General features: G+C 49.3%; 1 protein-coding gene across 2 annotated transcripts in view; it reads right to left on the reverse strand.

Moving 5' to 3' along the window:
* The window catches only part of DSCAML1 (DS cell adhesion molecule like 1), a 154076-nt gene extending 134587 nt beyond the window's left edge, over window positions 1-19489 (reverse strand). Inside the window, exons 1-3 of one of the 2 annotated variants that reach the window (XM_067470822.1) lie at window positions 19203-19485; window positions 6006-6323; window positions 4500-4646 (exon numbers count right to left, since the gene is read on the reverse strand). In XM_067470822.1, coding sequence (XP_067326923.1) covers window positions 4500-4646; window positions 6006-6323; window positions 19203-19365 — 628 coding nt within the window. In that variant the 5' untranslated portion in view covers window positions 19366-19485. Of the gene's footprint in view, window positions 1-4499; window positions 4647-6005; window positions 6324-19202 lie in introns of both variants that reach the window. The other variant, XM_060787552.2, reaches the window with a different exon arrangement.
* Window positions 19490-19958: the final 469 nt, after the last annotated feature.

The raw sequence follows: 19958 nt of genomic DNA on the forward strand, positions 1-19958 counted from the left end.
AGGAGCATAGTGTCTAGATCTAAGGAAGTAATGCTACCCCTCTATTCTGCTTTGGTTAGACCACATCTGGAATATTGTGTCCAGTTCTGGGCACCACAATTCAAGAGAGATATTGACAAGCTGGAATGTGTCCAGAGGAGGGCGACTCAAATGATCAAGGGTCTGGAGAACAAGCCCTATGAGGAGCGGCTTAGGGAACTGGGCATGTTTAGCCTGAAGAAGAGAAGGCTGAGAGGAGACATGATAGCCATGTATAAATATGTGAGAGGAAGCCACAGAGAGGAGGGAGCAAGCTTGTTTTCTGCTTCCCTGGAGACTAGGACACCGAACAATGGCTTCAAACTACAAGAGAGGAGATTCCATCTGAACATTAGGAAGAACTTCCTGACTGTGAGAGCCGTTCAGCAGTGGAACTCTCTGCCCCGGAGTGTGGTGGAGGCTCCTTCTTTGGAAGCTTTTAAGCAGAGGCTGGATGGCCATTTGTCAGGGGTGATTTGAATGCAATATTCCTGCTACTTGGCAGGGGGTTGGACTGGATGGCCCATGAGGTCTCTTCCAACTCTTTTGATTCTATGATTCTATGATTCAAAGCACAGAGCAGGGATGAACCCAAAATCCAGCATAGAGTCCAGGTCAATGCCTTCATCTTACAACAAGGGCAAAGGCATCCCTGTCATCACAGTGGGCCACTCTTGCCTTTGGTGGCCACTTTCTGCCCTCGGGTCCAAACCCCGGCACACACAAGACCCATTCCTGCATTCTCGAGGTTTGTGCGATCCCCTTCTGCACATTCCCTGACCCCCAAACGGCTAAAGGCCATTGGGGCAACTATGCTCCTCTGCCACCGCGGCCCCACTACAAGGTATGCTCAGCCCGGAAAGCCGATGCCAGCCTTTGAGCGTGAAACGCAGAAGCTGCGCCGAAGCAAAACCCAACAGAGCAAAGCAGACACTGCCCCAGGCAGGCGCTGCTCACAAATCAATGAGCAATTTATAAAATCAGTTTTCCTTTCCTTCTAATAATGCGGAGCGAGCTATGAAAAGGTCAAATGGAAGCGGGGGCCCTCCCTTAGCAAGACCCCCCACCCCCACCCCCTTTCAATCGGCGGTCTCTGCAGAGCCAGCGCCTGGAGGATGACCCCTCGGGTCCCCCCTCTTGGGCCACAACATGCCCATCACCGGGCAGATCCTACCAGTCCAAGGGACACCTCCCTCAAAGCTGCTTTGGGTCTCAAACCAGGGAGAAAAGAGGGGCACAAAGAGATATAACAACAACAACAACAACAACAACAACAACAGCAACTATGGCACAAGCCAGTCAAGGTGGTCCCAGTGGTCATCGGCACACTGGGTGCAGTGCCTAAAGACCTTGGCCTGCACTTAAACACAATAAGCGCTGACAAGATTACCACCTGTCAGCTGCAGAAGGCCATCTTACTGGGATCTGCACACATTATTTGCCGATACATCACACAGTCCTAGACACTTGGGAAGGGTCCGACGTGTGATCCAATACAACTGCCAGCCGAGTGTCTGCTGTGGAATCATCTTGTGGTGTTTCTATTATTATTATTATTATTATTATTATTAATAATAATAATAATAATAATAATAATAATGTACATCACACAGTCCTAGACACTTGGGAACTGTCCGACGTGTGATCCAATACAACAGCCAGCAGAGTGTCTGCTGTGGACTCATCTTGTTGTGTTTCAAATAATAATAATAATAATAATAATAATAATAATAATAATAGCAATCCCCGAGTTACAAACATCCAACTTACAAATGAATCTTAGTTAAGAGTGGGAGCGACACAACAGGAAGTGAGAGAAATCTAAACCTGGACCAAACTTGGCACAGAGAAGCCCCATGACCAACTGAACATACTGCAAAGGTTTGTGAGAATCGACCTTGATTTTTGGAGTTGTAGTTCACCTTCACCCAGAGAGCACTGAACCCAGCTGATATAGGATGTGGACCAAACTTGGCACACAGACTCAACATGACTGGCTGTGAATACTGGCGGGGTTTTGCGGTAATTGCCCTGAGAGTTGTAGTTCAGCCTTATCCAGAGAGCACTGAACCCAACTGATGATGGGTTCAGTGGCATGCAGGCCCAACATGGCCAACTTTGGAATCCAGGCAGGGTTAAGGGGTGATTGCCCTTGGAATCTGAGAGTTCTGGTTCACCCGTATTCAAGGAGCACTAGACCCAGCCAATGATGGATGTGCACCAAAGTTGGCACACAGACCCAACATGGCCAACTTTTGAATCCAAGCGGGGTTAAAGGGTGATTGCTCTTGGAATCTGAGAGTCGTAGTTCACCCATATTCAGAGAGCACTTAACCCAGCCAACGATGCATCTGGACCAAACTTGGCACGCAGACCAAACATGACCAACTTTGGAATCTAGGTGGGTTAAGGGGCAATTGCCCTTGGAACCTGAGAGTTGTAGTTCACCCATATTCAAGGAGCACTCAACCCAGCCAATGATGGATGTGGACCAAACTTGGCACGCAGGCCCAACATGGCCAACTTTGTAATCTAGGTGAGGTTAAGGGGTGATTGCCCTTGGAATCTGAAAGTTGTGGTTCACCCATATTCAAGGAGCACTCAACCCAGCCAACGATGGATGTGGACCAAACTTGGCACGCGGACCCAACATGACCAACTTTGAATACTGGTGGGATTTGGAGAGGATTCATTCTGGGAATTGTAGTTCACCCACATCCTTATGTATTTTCTAATGGGAACACTCATTAAAAATGATACCAAACACTGACCTAGGATCCAAACAAAAACAATGCCTTTTTCAAATAACCCGGGTACCCAAGATAGTAGCAGAGGTAGTAGTAGTAGTAGTAATAGTAGTAGTAGTAGTAGTAATGGCAGTCCCCAAGTTACAAACATCGAACTTACAAATAACCTTTAGTTCAGAATGGGGGCAACACCACAGGAAGTGAGAGAAATCTGCCCCATGGAAGGAAGGGAAATCCAAACCTACAGAGGGGTTGCTGTGAGTTTTCCGGGCTGTCTGGCCATTTTCCAGAAGCATTCTCTCCTGACATTTCTCCCACATCTATGGCAGGCATTCTTGGAGGTTGTGAGGTCTGTTGGAAACTAGACAATTGGAGTTTATATATCTGTACAAAGTCCAGGGTGGGAGAAAGAACTCTTGTCTGCTTGAGACAGGTGTGAATGTTGCAACTGATCACCTTGATTAGCATGTGATGGCCTTGCAGCTTCAAACTCAGGCTGCTTCCTGTCGGGGATCCTTTGTTGGAAGGTGGCCCTGATTAATTCTTGTCTGGAATCCCCCTGATTTTGAGTATTGCTCTTTATTTAATGTTTTGATTGTTGAGTTTTGATAATACTGGGAGCCAGATTTTGTTCATTTTCATGGTTTCCTCCTTTCTGTTGAAATTGTCCATGTGCTTGGAAAGGAACAACACCCCAAAACAGGGGGATTCCAGACAAGAAACAATAAGGGGCAGCTAATCACCTCCCAACAAAGGAATCCAGGCAGGAAGGAGCCAGACCTTGAAACTGCAAGGCCATTAAATGCTCATCGAGATGGCCAAGTGCAACATTTCCACCTAGCTCCAACAGACAAGAGTTCTTTCTCCCAGCCTGGACATTATTCCACAGATATATAAACCCCACTTGCCTAGTTTCCAACAGACCTCACAACCTCTGAGGATGCCTGCTATAGATGTGGGCGAAATGTCAGGAGAGAATGCTTCTGGAACATGGTCAGACAGCCCAGTGGTATGGTCTATGGAAGAGGGCCTGAATTGCTACCAGAGAATTCCCAAGGTTTTGAGTCTGAAAAAAGCTCGGCACCTGGGCCAGCTGCAGAAATTAATGGGTCAGTAGATAGGAGGCATATTGTCAGTCAGCACAGGCAAACAAACCAAACTCTCAGGCGCTCTGCCAGGCTGAGAGAGATTGATAACAGAGTCAAGGCTGAAACGAAATCCGTTCCTGGCCACTTGGGATGTAGAATAGGGGATAAAAGTGCCAAGTACAGAATCTGTAGCCAGACGAAGCAATGTTGGAATTGAATCCAATTGACTTCTTCCCAGGTCCCTGGTAACCTTACCTTGGATAGATTCATGAGCCCGGAAAACTCACTGCAACCCAGTGATTCTGGCCCTGAAAGTCTTTGACAAAACCTACAGAGCCTATCTTGTTTGTAACTTGGGGATTGCCTGCAATGATGATGATGATGATCATCATCATGGTAAGCATTTGCCCCAGCTCTTGAGCCAATGCCACTTCTCACAGAGTGCCAAGAGCAGAACACAACTCCATGCCAAGTCCACCCAGTCTCTCCTAACCCAAAGCAGTCCTTCTCAGGCCCCACAAGGAGCACAGGAACTATAAAGATGGGCCAAGCCACGTGCCCACCACCAAAAGTGATGGATCACGTGCCTCCACCCTTTGAAGAACCAGAGAGAAGAAAGAAGGGGGCTGGAAGGCCCCACTCTTACCTGAGACGATAGAGACGGTGTCTTTCTCCCAGGACACCACGCTGACATATTCCTGCACTGAGGAGGGGATGAGGCACTTGAAAACAGCCACGTTTCCACGCATCGACCGTTGATCCTCCACCCGGACGGTGTAAGGTTCCCTGAAAACTGGGGAGAAAAGCGGGAAGGCGGTCAGTGGAGGAGACCCCATCACAGAGACCCATTGTGTGTGTGTGAGTGCATGTGAATGGTGGATATGACTGGCTCCCAACCGTTGGTCCACCAAGTGTTTTGGTAAGTAGGTTGAGATATCTAGGAGGACCTGGAGGACCAAAGGTTGAGGTCCACTGGGTATATATCAGGCATGGGCAAACTTGGGGCCCCCTCCAGGTGTTTTGGACTTCAACTCCCACGATTCCTGGCCTCAGGCCCTTTCCTTTTCCCCCTCAGCCGCTTAAGCAAACTCTCAGGCAAACCAAACTCTCAGGAGCTCTGCCAGACTGAGAGAGACTGATAACAGAGTCAAGGCTGAAACGAAATCCGTTCCTGGCCATTTGGGATGTAGAATAGGGGATAAAAGTGCCAAGTACAGAATCTGTAGCCAGGCGAAGCAACGTTGGAATTGAATCCAATTAACTTCTTCCCAGGTCCCTGGTAACCTTACTTTGGATAGATTCATGTGACTGAAGGGGAAAAGGAAGGGGCCTGAGGCCAGGAATTGTGGGAGTTGAAGTTCAAAACACCTGGAGGGAGGGCCCAAGTTTGCCCATGCCTGGTGCATATCTTCAAATGGCCATTCCTTCTCTGCCTTTGCTCCCTATGATACCATAGCTTTGATCCAGGGCAGTTTTGGTTTCAGGGCTTTGAAAATGGAGGCGCACATGAGATTTGATGGCGCACTGGACTCAAGAGTCAATACAACAACAACAATATTTATTACGATCCATAGACCCATCAGTAAAACCAAGAGTCATTAGAAATTCTCCCATCTCAGAAGTCCATTGCACAAGATGGGCCAAGCCACATGCCCACCACCAAGAGGAAACATCAGCGTTTCTCAATCTGGGGGTCGGGACCTCTGGGGGGCCGCAAGGGGGTTTCAGAGGGGTCACCAAAGACCATCAGAAAACACATCTTTCTGATGGTCTTAAGAACCCCTTTGGCAGAGGAGGCTGAATATCTGCCCTCCTGTCCTTCTCTTCTTTTTTGGAAACAGATGGCAAATCCACCCACCAAAAGCCCTCCTCTGCTGTGATTGGCCAGCCTCTCAGCCAAGGGGGGTTCTGTTTCTGAGACTCCAAGAAGGGAGGGGAGAGCAGGCGTGCTCAGCACATGACAACAGGGTGTGCATGTATGGGGTGAGGGAGAGCAACCACCTTCTTCTGGCCTGCAGGGCCTTCTAAGGCTGCCCTCAGCTTTGCTTGTGCCCCCCACCTCCAAGAAAATGAGGAGTTCCTCACAGCAGGGTCCCCCCAATCCCCCTTCCCTCGGGCCCACCCGCCCTGCTCCCCGCCAGCCAGCCAATACCTGCTTTAACCCGGATATTTGGGCTCCTGATTTTGCCCACAGAGTTCTCTGCGGTACAGAAATAGTCGTTGTCGTGGATAAAGCTATTGAAGGCAGACGGCGAGAAGGGGTAGAGCTGCAGCGTCCCGTTGGCATGGACGTGGCGGATGTGCGGCACATCGTAGATGTCGTCCCCGGTGGCCAGGTACCAGCGGAGGGCGGCGCTGGGGGAGCCGGCGGCCGGGCAGGGGATGACCACCCCGACGGTGCTGGAGAAGGTCACCTGCTGGATGGAGTCATTCAGAAAGTAGAGGCTGGTGCCCACATCTTCTGTGTGCGCTGCAGCGAGAGAGAGAGAAAGAGAGATAGGGAGGAGAAGGGTCAGCGCTGAAGCACCCTCCTTCCTCTTTGCACAAACATCCCCTATGCTCACAGGGGCAGCACAGGCTTATGGCTAAATGGTTTCTGGCCCTTCGACTGCCCAGAACGTCCTGCAAGAGCATTCCAAATTGAATTGACCATTAAGACACCAAGGGAAATGGAGTCTTTCACACATAGGGTTGCAGGGGGGTCATGTTCAAGAGGACAAATGCAAGATACAGAATGGGGGACGTTGCCTGACTCGACAGCAGGATGTGGGGAAAAGATTTTGGGTGTCCTTGTGGATAGGAAGGTGAGCATGACCCAACAATGTCACATGGCAGCTAAAGAAGCCAATAGGATTTTGGCTTCCATCAATAGGAGTCTAGTGCTTAGATCCAGGGAAGCCATGCTCCCCATGCTGTATTCTGCCTTGTTTAGACCACACCTGGAATCACACTGTGTCCAATTCTGGCCACCACCATTGAAGGGAGATGTTGACTCTAAGCTGGAATGTGTCCAGAGGAAGGCGACTCAAAGGATCAAGGGTCTGGAGAACAAGCCCTGTGAGGAGCAGCTTCAAGAGCTGGGCATGAGGGGAAGGTGCTGGTTTTGACCTACAAAACCCTGTATGGTTCCGTTCCAGCGTATCTGTCTGAACGTGTCTCCCTCTACGTCCCACCACGGAATTTAAGATCATCTGAGGGGGCCCTGCTCTCGACCCCACCGCTTTCCCAAGCGAGGCTGGTGGGGACGAGGAGCAGGGCCTTCTCAGTGGTGGCTCCTCGCCTGTGGAATTCGCTCCCAGTGGATATCAGGGCATGGACATCACTCTTGTCCTTCAGGAGAAAGGTAAAGATGTGGTTGTGGGACCAGGCCTTCGGGCAAACCAGACAAATAGGACCGGCAGGACTGATAGATGAGGAAGGAAACTCTGAACTATGAGATAGCGAACATTGACCGGCAATAAGGAGTAATTGGTTTGTATCGGTTTGTATGAAATTTTTATTGGTTTTAGCAGGTATAGATGTAATGTATTGTTGTTGATTGTTAATTTGCGTTATTTTGTTTTATTGCTGTTTTATGTTACGGGCATCAAATTGTGCCTTGGATGTGTAAACCGCCCTGAGTCTCCTTCGTGGTGAGAAGGGCGGGGTAAAAGTAAGCCAAATAGATAAATACATAAATAAGTCCTAGGGAGGAGGAAGCAAGCTTGTTTTCTGCTGCCCTGGAGACTAGAATGCAATGGAATAATGTATTGTTGAAGGCTTTCATGGCTGGAACCACTGGGTTGTTGTAGGTTTTTTGAGCTCAATGGCCATGTTCTAGAAGCATTCTAGAAGCATTCTCTCCTGCCTTTTCTCTCCTGACTCCTCATAACCTCTGCCATAGATGCAGGTAAAAGGTCAGGAGAGAATGCTTCTAGAACATGGCCATATAGCCTGGAAAACTTACAAGAACCCAATCGAACAATGGCTTCAAACAATAGGAAAGGAAGGAGATTCCATTGAACATGAGGAAGAACCTCCTAACGGTGAGAGAGAGAGTTGCTCAGCAATGGAACTCTCTCTCTCTGCCATGGAGTGTGGTGGAGGGAGGTTCCTTCGTTTGAGGCTTTTAAACAGAGGATGGATGGCCATCTGTCAGGGGTGCTTTGAATGTGGTTTCTCTGATCCTTGGTAGAATGGGGTTGGACTGGATGACCACCAAGTCTCTTCCAACTCTAGGATTCTTTGATTCTAGGAGCACAGGAGCCAGTTTTGAGCAGAAGTGCTATGTGGAGAGACCTTCTCCCACGTGGCACCATGAGATGCAGAGCCAACCTTAAGAAATGGGGCCACTAAGCGGAGTCCACAACATGTGAGTGCAGAGAAGAGCAAACCACAGACCACCTATTACAATGCGATCTGAGCCCTGCCACATGCACAATGGAGGACCTTCTTATGGCAACACCAAAGGCACTCCAAGTGGCCAGATACTTGTCAAAGGACATTTAATAGAGTGCCAAGTTTTAAACTTTGTGTTTTCTCAAATACATCACAACTGTACCCTTGGTTCACTTTGGATATGATAAAACCACAGGAAGATCCACTCACAGAAGGAAGTCATGATGGAGATGAAGCCAGTGACTTCCCAAGCATCCCATTCCCAACAGCAGCACCACAACAACAATGGCCTTGGACCAGATCTGCCCAGCCATGCTCTCTGCTGCTGTCCGGTGGCCAAGAGGAAGGAGAAGGGCCCCCTCCCCACCAAAGGCACAACGGTTGCTGTCCTTGGCCCGTCTGGCTTGTCTACCTCTGCAGGCGCAGCCCTGTCCTCTTGGCCAGTGGCTTAGATGGGACCAGAAGATATTTCTTGGGAATCAGCTGGAGGCGCCCAAAGCCACAGATTTAGCTCCTTTTTTTAGCCGTGCTACTTTTAAGTAGGTGGAAGGACAAAGATCGAGGGCAGCGCCGTTCGTGCCAGGGAATTAGCCGCCGCTCCTCGGGCTCAGAGCCCAGCCACGACGGCCATGCGACTGGCCAAGCGGAGCACCAATGCCCCCGGGCACCCCTCGGCCAGGCCCCGTGGGACCCCCCAAAGCCCCATTCCCCTCCTTCCATGAGTGCCGGGTGGGCAGATGGGCACCGGGGACCCCTCGCCCGGAGGCATCCCAACGGTCATTTCAGGGAAGGCTTTCCAAGCCTCGTTGGGCACAGAGATTCCCATCCCACTGCAGAGCTGCAAGGAGGCAGTGCGAAACGCAAAGCAGGATGGGAAAAAGCAGGGACGTGTTTTGTGTTTATCGCTCTGGAAGCCATTGCCTCTTTCTCCCGAACTGCAGGTCCAAATTACACACAGCCTTCTTAGGCAGGCATGAAAAACCCAAACCAGAGCCATAACCTGGAAACCACACAACAATCCAATATCCATAACGTTTGGCATGATGTTCTTAGAGGGATGGGACCTCTTAGGAGAAAGCAAGCAGCAAGATGCAAAATCCAACCCACCCTTGCCTCTCAAATGGAGGAATGCTTGCCTGAAGCAGTCTTTTGGCAGCTGGGGAGAACATTCCCCCCAAGAGAAGCACTTAAGAGAGCAGTCCATGCTATGAAGAACCATTTTGCAGTGGATCGAATGGGACTTCTTTGCCCTGGATCCACCACAGGCCTTCTGCTCTCCCTCCTGGACAAAGCACCAAATGCAGGATTCTACACTTTACGCTGCCAGGTGGTTGACACATAGCCCTCAAATGAGCCAAGGCCCAATTCAGGCATCCAGACTGCCACCATCATGCCTGAGCAAATACCCACATGCTGCTGTCCCCCTTCACTGCATTCTCTCATCACAGCAGATCCATTCTCCAGAGCTGTACACCAACCTTCAGGTCAAGACTTCCTCAGCCCATGAAAGCACCTTCAACATCTCTTGAGGTCCAACTCAAGGACTAACCCAAAGTCTGCACCAACCCTTCCTCCAGAGCTCAAGAGGCATTTCCCTGGACCAGGCCCCATCCCACAAGGTCTGACACTGAAGACCAAACTCAAATCTAAAAGAGCAGGATGCTCAGCAACAGCCAGGATCACTGCCTGGTCAAGATGAGTGAAATGACATCTCAGCAGACCTTTCTTCAACAGCAGACCTTCCTTCACCATCTTAACCCCTCCTTCCCCTAATCCCCCTTCTAAGGGACCTTCCACACAACCATATAGGTCAAGAATAGGGCTCCACAGCCACCTACGAACCCACAAGGAAACACATAATGGAAGACCATCTTACTCGTCCAACGAGGGATCGCCTAAGTAAGTAAGTATAACTCAGATGATGAGGCAGGTAATCCACAATATCTGCATTGAACTGGATTGCATCCTAGTCTCCAGGGCAGTAGAAAGCAAGCTTGCTCCCTCTTCTCTAGGACTTCCCCTCATGCTTGTCCCCTCATCTCCTGATCCTTGGCCCTCCTCATGTCTCCTCTCAGCCTTCTCTTCTGCAAGCTAAACATACCCAACTTTTGAAGCCGCTCTTTCCTCATAGGGCTTGTTCTCCAGACCCATGTTCTCCAGAATATCTGAGTCCACACTGCCATATAATCCAGTTCAATGTGGATCTTACACAGCTGTTGAAGAACCCAAAGATAACCTCAGGAATAGGTTGGCAAGGAGCCCTTCTTCCAGAGGCCACAGCAGTGAACACTTTCCTTGTTCGGGTTGTTAGGGGGATTCCTACCACTTGGATACTTAAACCTTAACAGTGTTAGATATTTCTTTAGGAAGGAAATATATGGCTGTAGATCAGGAGCAAACTTGGGCCCACCCTCCAGGTGTTTTGGACTTCAACTCCCACAATTCCTAACAGCCTCAGGCCCTTTCCTTTACCCCCCCCCCACCCAGCCCATTAGAGAGTCAGTGGGCCAAAGCTAGAGTCATCCTACTGTAGATTCATACAGGCCAACAAGGCAAACAAATACAAAGTAGCTTTACACACAACAGCCTTCACATTGGAGATTTCTCACTGGGAAATGAGAGGTAAACCTCAGTGTGAAAGAAGCCTCCAGTGAGAAAGCTCCAGTGTGAAGGCTGCTGTATGTAAAGCTACTATGTATTTATTTATTTATTGTGTTATGGAAACCTTATTTGTGCAACCATATTATTAAAGGAAAGGGCCTGAGGCTGTTAGGAATGATGGGAGTTGGAATCCAAAACACCTGGAGGGTAGGCCCAAGTTTGCCCACGCCTACTGTAGATTCATACAGGTCAACAAGACAAACAAATACATAGTAGCTTCATGCACAACAGCCTTCACACTGGAGCTTTCTCACTGGGAAATAAGAGGTAAACCTCAGTGTGAGAGAAGCCTCATGTGAGAAAGCTCCAGTGTGAAGGCTGCTGTGTGTAAAGCTACTATGTATTTATTTATTTGTGTTATGGAAACCTTATTTGTGTAAATAGTGCGACCATGTTATTAAAGGAATGATGGGAGTTGGAATCCAAAACACCTGGAGGGTAGGCCCAAGTTTGCCCACACCTACTGTAGATTCATACAGGTCAACAAGTCAAACAAATACATAGCAGCTTTACACACAGCAGCCTTCACACTGGAGCTTTCTCACTGGGAAATGAGAGGTAAACCTCAGTGTGAGAGAAGCCTCATGTGAGAAAGCTCCAGTGTGAAGGCTGCTGTGTGTAAAGCTACTATGCATTTGTTTATTTGTGCTTATTTGTGTAAATAGTGCAACCATATTATTAAAGGAAAGAGCCTGAAGCTGTTAGGAATGATGGGAGTTGGAATCCAAAACACCTGGAGGGTAGGCCCAAGTTTGCCCACGCCTACTGTAGATCCATACAGGTCAACAAGGCAAGCATGATGCATTGGAACAGGTTTCACTTCTATTTTTGATTGTGATGCTAGTCTGGTCCTTTCAAGGGCAGATTATAATAAATCAGCAGATGAATAAACAAAGGCTAAGCAGGGAAGAAGACTCAAGCATGGAAGCCTGGCTCCAACCGGGCCAGCAGAGGCTCACCGGAGGAGGAGGAGGAGGAGGAGGAGGAGGAGGAGGAGGAGGAGGAGGTGGTGGTGGTAGAGGTGGTGGTCTCAGACTCAGAGAAAGCAGGACTTGGCCCAGAAAAAGCCCCAATGGGCTCCCAGCACCACCTGCCTCTCTGCAGAGAGAACGCCCTGCGCACATAAAGGCGGATCCACAAATATTGAGGGGTGGGGAGGGTTGTGGGTGGGGGTCTTGCTCAAAGCAACCCCCCCCCTATAAATAGGAGAGGAATTCAAATTGCGCTTAAAGCTTTTTTGCGGGTCAAAAAGGGTGGAATGGATTTTTCCATACAAAATGGAAGTTACAGGATTGGTAGTAGTTATGAGACAGACGCATAGAGTTAAATCCATCTAATCTCCTTTACCATTTAACGGTGAACACCATCCCCTAATTCCATGTTTCATAAAACTGCCTCCAAATCACCGGGAGAGAGATTAAAAACGTAGAAATAGCCTTGCAATATTTTGAAAACAGAAATCACTCCTGGCATCTGGTCGCCAGCCTTGGCCGTAACCTACATATCGGGAGGCATTAATTTCGACCCGGCCTTCGGTGCGGTGCAAGGGAGGGAGGGAGGGAGGAGGGGGCTTCATCCCAAGAGGGAGGGAGGGGGAAAGGAGGGAAAGGGGGGACCCACTGCCCCCTGCGCTCACGGCTCCGGAGAAAACACACGCTCCGAGTCCTCGCGGAGCAATCTTCTCAAATGGTAGGAAATTGCAACCTACGGGCATCGAGATATTAATACCTCGGCTTTGTCCGGGAAAGAGATTCATTTTGTCATCATCTCTCCATAATATTTACTTCTTACTTTCCACACTGGACTCGCCAAAGGGAAGGGTCTGGGCACCTCAATCCTGACCAAACCAGACGGTCAAAGCACCAGTGGAAAGTGCTGCGGACTTAGAGCTTCACCCTCTGAACTCTTCTCCAACACAGGCATGGGCAAGCTTGGACCGTCCGAGTGTTTTGGACTTCATCTACCACCATTCCTAACAGCCTCGGGCCCCTTTCTTTTGTGCAGTAAACCTCAGTGTGAAAGAAGCCTTCTGTGAGTTTGCTCCAGTGTGAAGGTTGCTGTGTGTATTCACTTATTTCTATTATGGAAACCTTATTTTTGTAAATAGTGCAACCATATTATTAAAGAAGAGGGCCTGGCGCTGTTATGAATGATGGGAGTTGAAGTCCAAAACACCCAGACAGCTCAAGTTAGAGCACAATTGTTCTAACCGTTGCCTCCCTTTAGCACAGATGTGATAAGACTACTGCTGCTCCCTTGGACAACCCACCAATTTAGCTCCTCTGGTGACCTACATCCAGGTTTCAAGAGAGACCAAATCCTTCATCACAAGGGACTAGTCTGTGGGGCCGAAGCTGTCGACTGGACCATACACTCAGTGGAAGGAGGCCACCAAAAGCCACTGAGAAGACTCCTAAACCGGTCTCACTAACTAAAGGATGGAGAAACGCGTGCAAGAGGGGTCCTTGAGGCTACTAGCTAATTGGCTTTCTCAAAGTTAGCTGGGACAGAGGCCACACAGGAGGCCATGAGAGACACACTCTCCAAGGGACTAGTCTGTGGGACTGAGGCTGTGGACTGGGCCACACAGTGGCAGGAGGCCACCAAAAGCCACTGAGATGCCTCCTAAACTGGATTCACCAGCTAAAGGATGGAGGGACATGTGCCAGAGGGATCCTTGAGGCTACTAGCTAGCTGGCTTCCTCAAAGCTTGCTGGAACAGAGACCACACAGGAGGCCATGAGAGCCACAGTCTCCATGGGACTAGCCTGTGAGGCTGAGGCTGTGAACTGGGCCACAACTCAGTGGCAGGAGACCACCAAAAGGCACTGAGATGCCTCCTAAACCAGCCTCACTAGCTAAAGCATGGAGGAACACGTGCCAGAGGGGTCCTTGAGGCTACTAGCTAGTTGGTTTTCTCAAAGCTTGCTGGGACAGAGGCCACACAGGAGACCATGAGAGAGACACTCTCTAAGGGACTAGCCTGTGAGGCTGAGGCTGTGGACTGGGCCATACACTCAGCAGCAGGAGGCCACCAAAGGCAACTGAGATGCCTCCTAAACCAGCCACACTAGCTAAAAGATGGAGGAACACATGCCAGAGGAGTCCTTGAGGCTCCTCAAAGCTTGCTGGGACAGAGGCCACACAGCAGGCCACGAGAGACACACTCTCCAAGGGACTAGCCTGTGGGGCTGAGGCTGTGGACTGGGCCACACAGTGGCAGGAGGCCACCAAAAGCCACTGAGATGCCTCCTAAACTGGACTCACCAGCTAAAGGATGGAGGAACATGTGCCAGAGGGGTCCTTGAAGCTACTAGGTAGTTGGCTTCCTCAAAGCTTGCTGGGACAGAGGCCACACAGGAGGCCATGAGAGACACACTCTCCAAGGGACTAGCCTGTGGGGCTGAGGCTGTGGACTGGACCACACACTCAGCAGCAGGAGGCCACCAAAAGCCACTGAGATGCCTCCTAAACCAGCCTCACTAGCTAAAGCATGGAGGAGCACGTACCAGAGGGGTCCTTGAGACTACTAGCTAGTTGGCTTCCTCAAAGCTTGCTGTGACAATGGCCACACAGGAGGCCCTGAGAGCCACAGTCTCCAAGGGACTAGCCTGTGCCAGAAGGGTCCTTAAGGCTACTAGGTAGCTGGACTTCCTCAAAGCTTGCTGGGACACAGGCCACACAGGAGGCCATGAGAGACACATTGTCCACCTGACAGAGAGAAGCCATATTCCTTGAACTCTGGCTTCTCATTCATCATAAGGCTTAAGGGGAATCCTTTGCCTCCACAGTTGCCCAGGTTACCAAAGAGGACACCTGGGCTGTCCAGTTGAAAGTGGCCAAGAGGTAGACAGTGATGGAGAAGCCAAGGCCCTAAGAGCCAAGCTGCGGTGAGTGAGGGACCTTCCTTGAGGATGCAAAGGAAGCCTCCCTCAATGAAACACAGCCTCTTAAGGATTGTCAAGGCACAGCTCATGGGTCACATAGGAGGAAGGGAGGAAGGAGGACCCGCTCTACCTCCATCAAGGTAAGCTCAGGGGGCATTTCTCCTTGGTTTGCCTGACATATTGCAGGTGCCACATGATGGACCTCAGTCCCAGTCCCACTAAACACAGGCCAAGAGGGCTGCTCCGTCTTGGGCAATGTCCGATTGGCACCCATTTAGATTGGCATCCCTTGATGGCGGAATTGCTCCCCCTCCCCTTGGAAGCATTCCCTTTGAGGACTTTGCCCACGTCCATCAGGAACAAGGCAGAGGGACCCCCCAGGCCTTTTTGCGCAGACCAGGCAGCACACACGCCTGAGGCAAGGCTTCAACAGAGGAAGCGAACGGTGGGGGGGGGGGGAGGTGGGCATCGCCGCCATGGCATGTTGTGCATCACAGCCGCAAAGGCCACGGAACCACATAGACAAAAGGAGAGGAAAGGGTGTGCTGTTTTATGGGGAGAATTGGGGAAAGGAAGAAAGGTTCTTCCCACTCACCACAAATGGACCAAGAAGGACAGGGAGGGAAAGTCCAGGAAAATGAAAAACAAGGAAATCCAGCAGATTCCAATACATTTTGGTTTGGAAGCAAGGAAATCTCTTCCTTTTTTTCCCCTTCTGTCTTTCCAGTGGGTGCTTCGAATGTGGAAGCCATGGCTTGGGCATGAGGGGCATCGGTGCCCGGTCTGCGCTGCGTGCAGGAGGGAGGGATGCCTCGCCACCTCCCCATTGCACATTGCAGAGCGCATGGGCCGCCATGTTGGGAGGATCAGAGCCAGGCAGAGCCAGAACCGCCAGCACAGCACTCTTTCGTAGAGCCAGCTGCCTCACTGCTGGGGAGCCTCACCCACCCCCTCGAAGAAAAAGGGGCAATGGGAGATGGGGGGGGGGAATGCTACCAAGACACCCGCCTGAGGCTATGCCCACCAAGCGGGGGGAAAACATGGCGGCACATCGCCCCCAATGCCCAGGCACCATGGCGCCTTCTGGCCAGGATGGCAAGCAGAGATGGGCAAAGGAAACCCCCCCCCCCCAATCTGCCACTCTGTGGTCGGTGGCACTTGGAACAAGGCAAAGGGTCCTCTCTATCTGTGAGGACCCTTCCCCAGACAAACAAAACACAGCAAAATGGAAGGGAAGGGGGAGTTGAGAGATGGGTTTGAGGGCACCAGAAGAAGGCACTGCTGGAATGAAAGACGGCAATGAGGCAGAGATATTATTATGGGGGGGGGGGAGAGGAAAGGAGACTCGGGAAGCCCCCTCTCCAAAGGCAAAAGCAGCCTGTGGCATTATTTCTGGAGAGGTCAGCAGAGCCACTCCTCCTCTTGGAAAGAAGAGTCTTGATCATCACATCACAATCATAATAATAACAATAATAGACACCTGTGTGACCTGGCTGGTGAAAGCAACACCTCCCTCCTTTTCAAAAGAGAGACCCCTCCCCTCCCTGCCCAGCCTCCTATTGCCTTTAGGCTGGCCATTGGCCGGAGGGGGAGACCTTTCCTCAAACTTTCCGCCTCCGACGGAGCCCCCTCTTTGCCATCTCTCCATCTCCTTCCTTCCTTTCTTCCCTTCAGACGGTGGTCTTTCGGGCACCAAGACCCGCTTCCCTTGAGAGGAAAGCCCCCAGCCCCTTCCACCTTGTGCCTCGCGCTCCATTTCGACACTTTCTAACAAAGAGGCGGCGATGGGAAGGGAAAGAAAGAGAGACACAGAGAGAGAGAGAGATCTTTCCAATCATCAAACACCCAAATCATGGCTTCCCAAAAAGAGGCGGAGGCGGCGTGAGGGGAGCTCTCTCTCTTTTGGAGTGGGGACGAGGGGTTCCTCGACTCCTTTGGACAAAGTGGACGAGGCTATTGCTAGTTTCCCATGAGTACGACAATCAATCAATGTATTCATGCTTCAACCAATGGTCATCTACATTGACACGGATAGAAACATTGGCTTCTCCCTTGCGGTGGCACAAGAGAGGCTCTTTCTCTCCCTCTTTTTGGGTGGCACAAGGGAGGCTCTCTTTCTCTCTCTCTCTCTCTCTCTTTGGGTGAGCAGGGGTGGGTTCTTGACTCCTTCGGACAGTGTGGACGGGCTAATCCTAGTTTCTTACTAGTACTACAATCAATCAATATATTCATGCTCCCACCAATGGTCCTATGAATTGACACTGATAGAAACACTGGCATCTCCCTTACGGTGGCATAAGAGAGGCTTTCTCTCTTTTTGGGTGGGTTGGGGTGGGTTCTTGACTCCTTTGGACGGTGTGGACAGGGCTATTCCTAGTTCCCTATGAGTACTACAATCAATCAATGTATTCATGCTTTGACCAATGGTCATATGCATCAACATCGGTAGAAACATTGGCTTTTCCCTTGCAGTGGCATAAGAAAGGCTCTTTCTCTCTCTCTTTTTGGGTGGCACAAGGGAGGCTCTCTCTTTCTCTCTTTTTGGGTGGGTAGGGGTGGGTTCTGGACTCCTTTGGACAGTGCGGACAGGGCTATTCCTAGTTTCTTACAAGTACTACAATCAATCAATGTATTCATGCTTCGACCAATCCATGGTCCTAGGTATGCATTGACACCGAAGGAAACAACATCTATGCAAAACACTCTCAAATCAAGATGCAAGCAGGATAAAACAGTGTGCAGAATATACATGGTGGAGTATTCCTACTAGGATTATAATCAATGCTTTGACTAATCCATGTTCCTAGCCATTGGCACCAACAGAAACAACATCTGATCACAGGCATCTATGCAAAACACCACCAGATAAAAGAGAGTGTGCAAAATATACATGGCAGAGTATTTAAATGCATATACTTCTCTTTTTTTGGAGGGGGGGGGTTCTCCACTCCTTTGGACAGAGCAGATGGGGCTATTATTATTATTATTATATAGTATTTTAATATTTTAATATTATATAATTATATATTATAATTATATTATATTATATAATTATCCACTCCTTTGGACAGAGCAGATAGGCTATAATAATAATAATAATATAATAATAATATTATATTATATTATATAATTATCCACTCCTTTGGACAGAGCAGACGGGCTATAATAATAATAATAATAATAATAGTATAATAATGTTATAATATTACATATAATAAGTTTATAATAGTATAATAATATTATAATATTATATATAATAATAAATATATAATAATATAATATTATATAATTATATATAATAATATGATAGTACAATATTATTATAATATTATATATAATAATAAGTATATCATAGTATAATATTATAATATTATATAATTATATATAATATTATAATAGTATAATAATATAATAATATAATAATATTATATATAATAATAAATATATAATAATATATTATATAATTATATAATTATATATAATAATAGTATAATAATATTTTAACATTATATATAATATTACGTATATAATAGTATAATAATATAATAATATTATATAATTATATATAATAGTTTAATAATATAATAATATTATATATAATAAGTATATAATAGTATAATAATAATAGTATAATATTATATAATTATATATAATAATATAATAGTATAATAATATAATAATATTATATATAATAAGTATATAATATTATAATATTATATAATTATATATTAGAATTATTATACCATAGTATAATAATCAATCAATGTATTGATGCTTCCCCCAATGGCCCTATGCATTGACAGAAACACCACCTGATAAGCATCTCTTGACAAAACAAAAGCGTGTGCCACATATACTCTGTATATACTAATGAGGATGATTCTCTGGGATTGAGGGGAGGGGGAGGCAGTTGTGGTGTGCCCACCCAGCAGCACACATCCCCCCCTCCTTCCCTCCCTCCCTCCCTCCCTTCTGCTTGAAGAGGAGATGCAAATGCAGGCAAATCAGGCGAGGAGAGAGCAATGGCAGCCACAAACACAGCATATTGGGGTTGGGGGGGGGGGTGTTGGGAAAAGGGGAGAGAAATGGAGGATAGAAACGGGGGGGAGGGTCCCGTGTTCACCTGGAATGAGAAGCGAACCCCTTTGACTCATTGGAAAGTTACTTCTGGACGGGTTGGGACAGTTAGAGTGGACAGAAGGAAGAGAAGGAAGGACTGGCTCAAGGAAAGGTCTTCTCTACCTATATTGGGCAGGTGTACCTCTCCTTCCAGGTGTTTATGGACTCCCACCATTCCGAACAGCCTCAGGCCCTTTCCTTTTCCCCCCCAGCCGCTTAAGCGGCTGGGGGGGGAAAGGAAGGGGCCTGAGGCTGTTCGGAATGGTGGGAGTTTTAATCCCTCAACCTTTCCATCTCTGCCTTACCTGCGGCGGTCCAGGTAGCGAGAAGGAAGAGGAGAGGCAGCGGGGGGAAGAGAGGGCGTCGTCGGGGGGTCCTGCTCTCCTCCTTCTCCTGCTGAGTGGGGGTCTTCTTGGGCGCCTCCTGGTCCGGGGGTCGGTCGTGGGACGGGGCGGGCAGCCGCCTCATGCCATCCAGCCCGGGGACGGCGCCCTGCCTCCGCCTCCGCTCCCTCCTTCTCCTCCTCCGCCGCTTCTGCTGTCTCCCGGGAGCCCTCGCCAGCTTCCCCCGCCGGACCAGCCCCCCGCCGGGCCCCGCTGCCCCCCTCCCGCGCCCCGGCACCCCACAGCCCCCGTCGCCACCCTCCGCACCGGCCCCGGCGCCAGCGGGAAGAAGAAGAAGAAGGGAGCGCGGCACAGAGAGAGAAAGAGAGAGAGAGAAGGGAAGGCAGAAGGAGGGAGGGAGGGAGGGGCGGGAGAACTCTTCCCCGCCCACAGGACTAAAGGGAGGGGGGAGGAGGAGGAGGAGAAGAGAGAGAGGGAGGGAGAGGCAGCACAAGCCCCCCTCCCACTCCCACGCCGCCCCCCTCCCCCCGCTAGCACAGGACTTCTCTCTTTGGGTGGAGTGGACGACAGGCACCTGGCCGCGCCCCACCCCGGGAGCCACCTGGGCTCTGGACACGCCCCCCCCCACCTCAGGACACGCCCACCGACTTATATCCCCAGAGAGAGGGAAAGAGAGAGAGGAGCAACTTCTTGGAAGGAAGGGAAGGGAGATAGGAA

The sequence above is a fragment of the Anolis sagrei genome, chromosome 7, assembly GCF_037176765.1.
Source record: "Anolis sagrei isolate rAnoSag1 chromosome 7, rAnoSag1.mat, whole genome shotgun sequence".
NCBI classification, from domain to species: Eukaryota; Metazoa; Chordata; class Lepidosauria; order Squamata; family Dactyloidae; genus Anolis; species Anolis sagrei.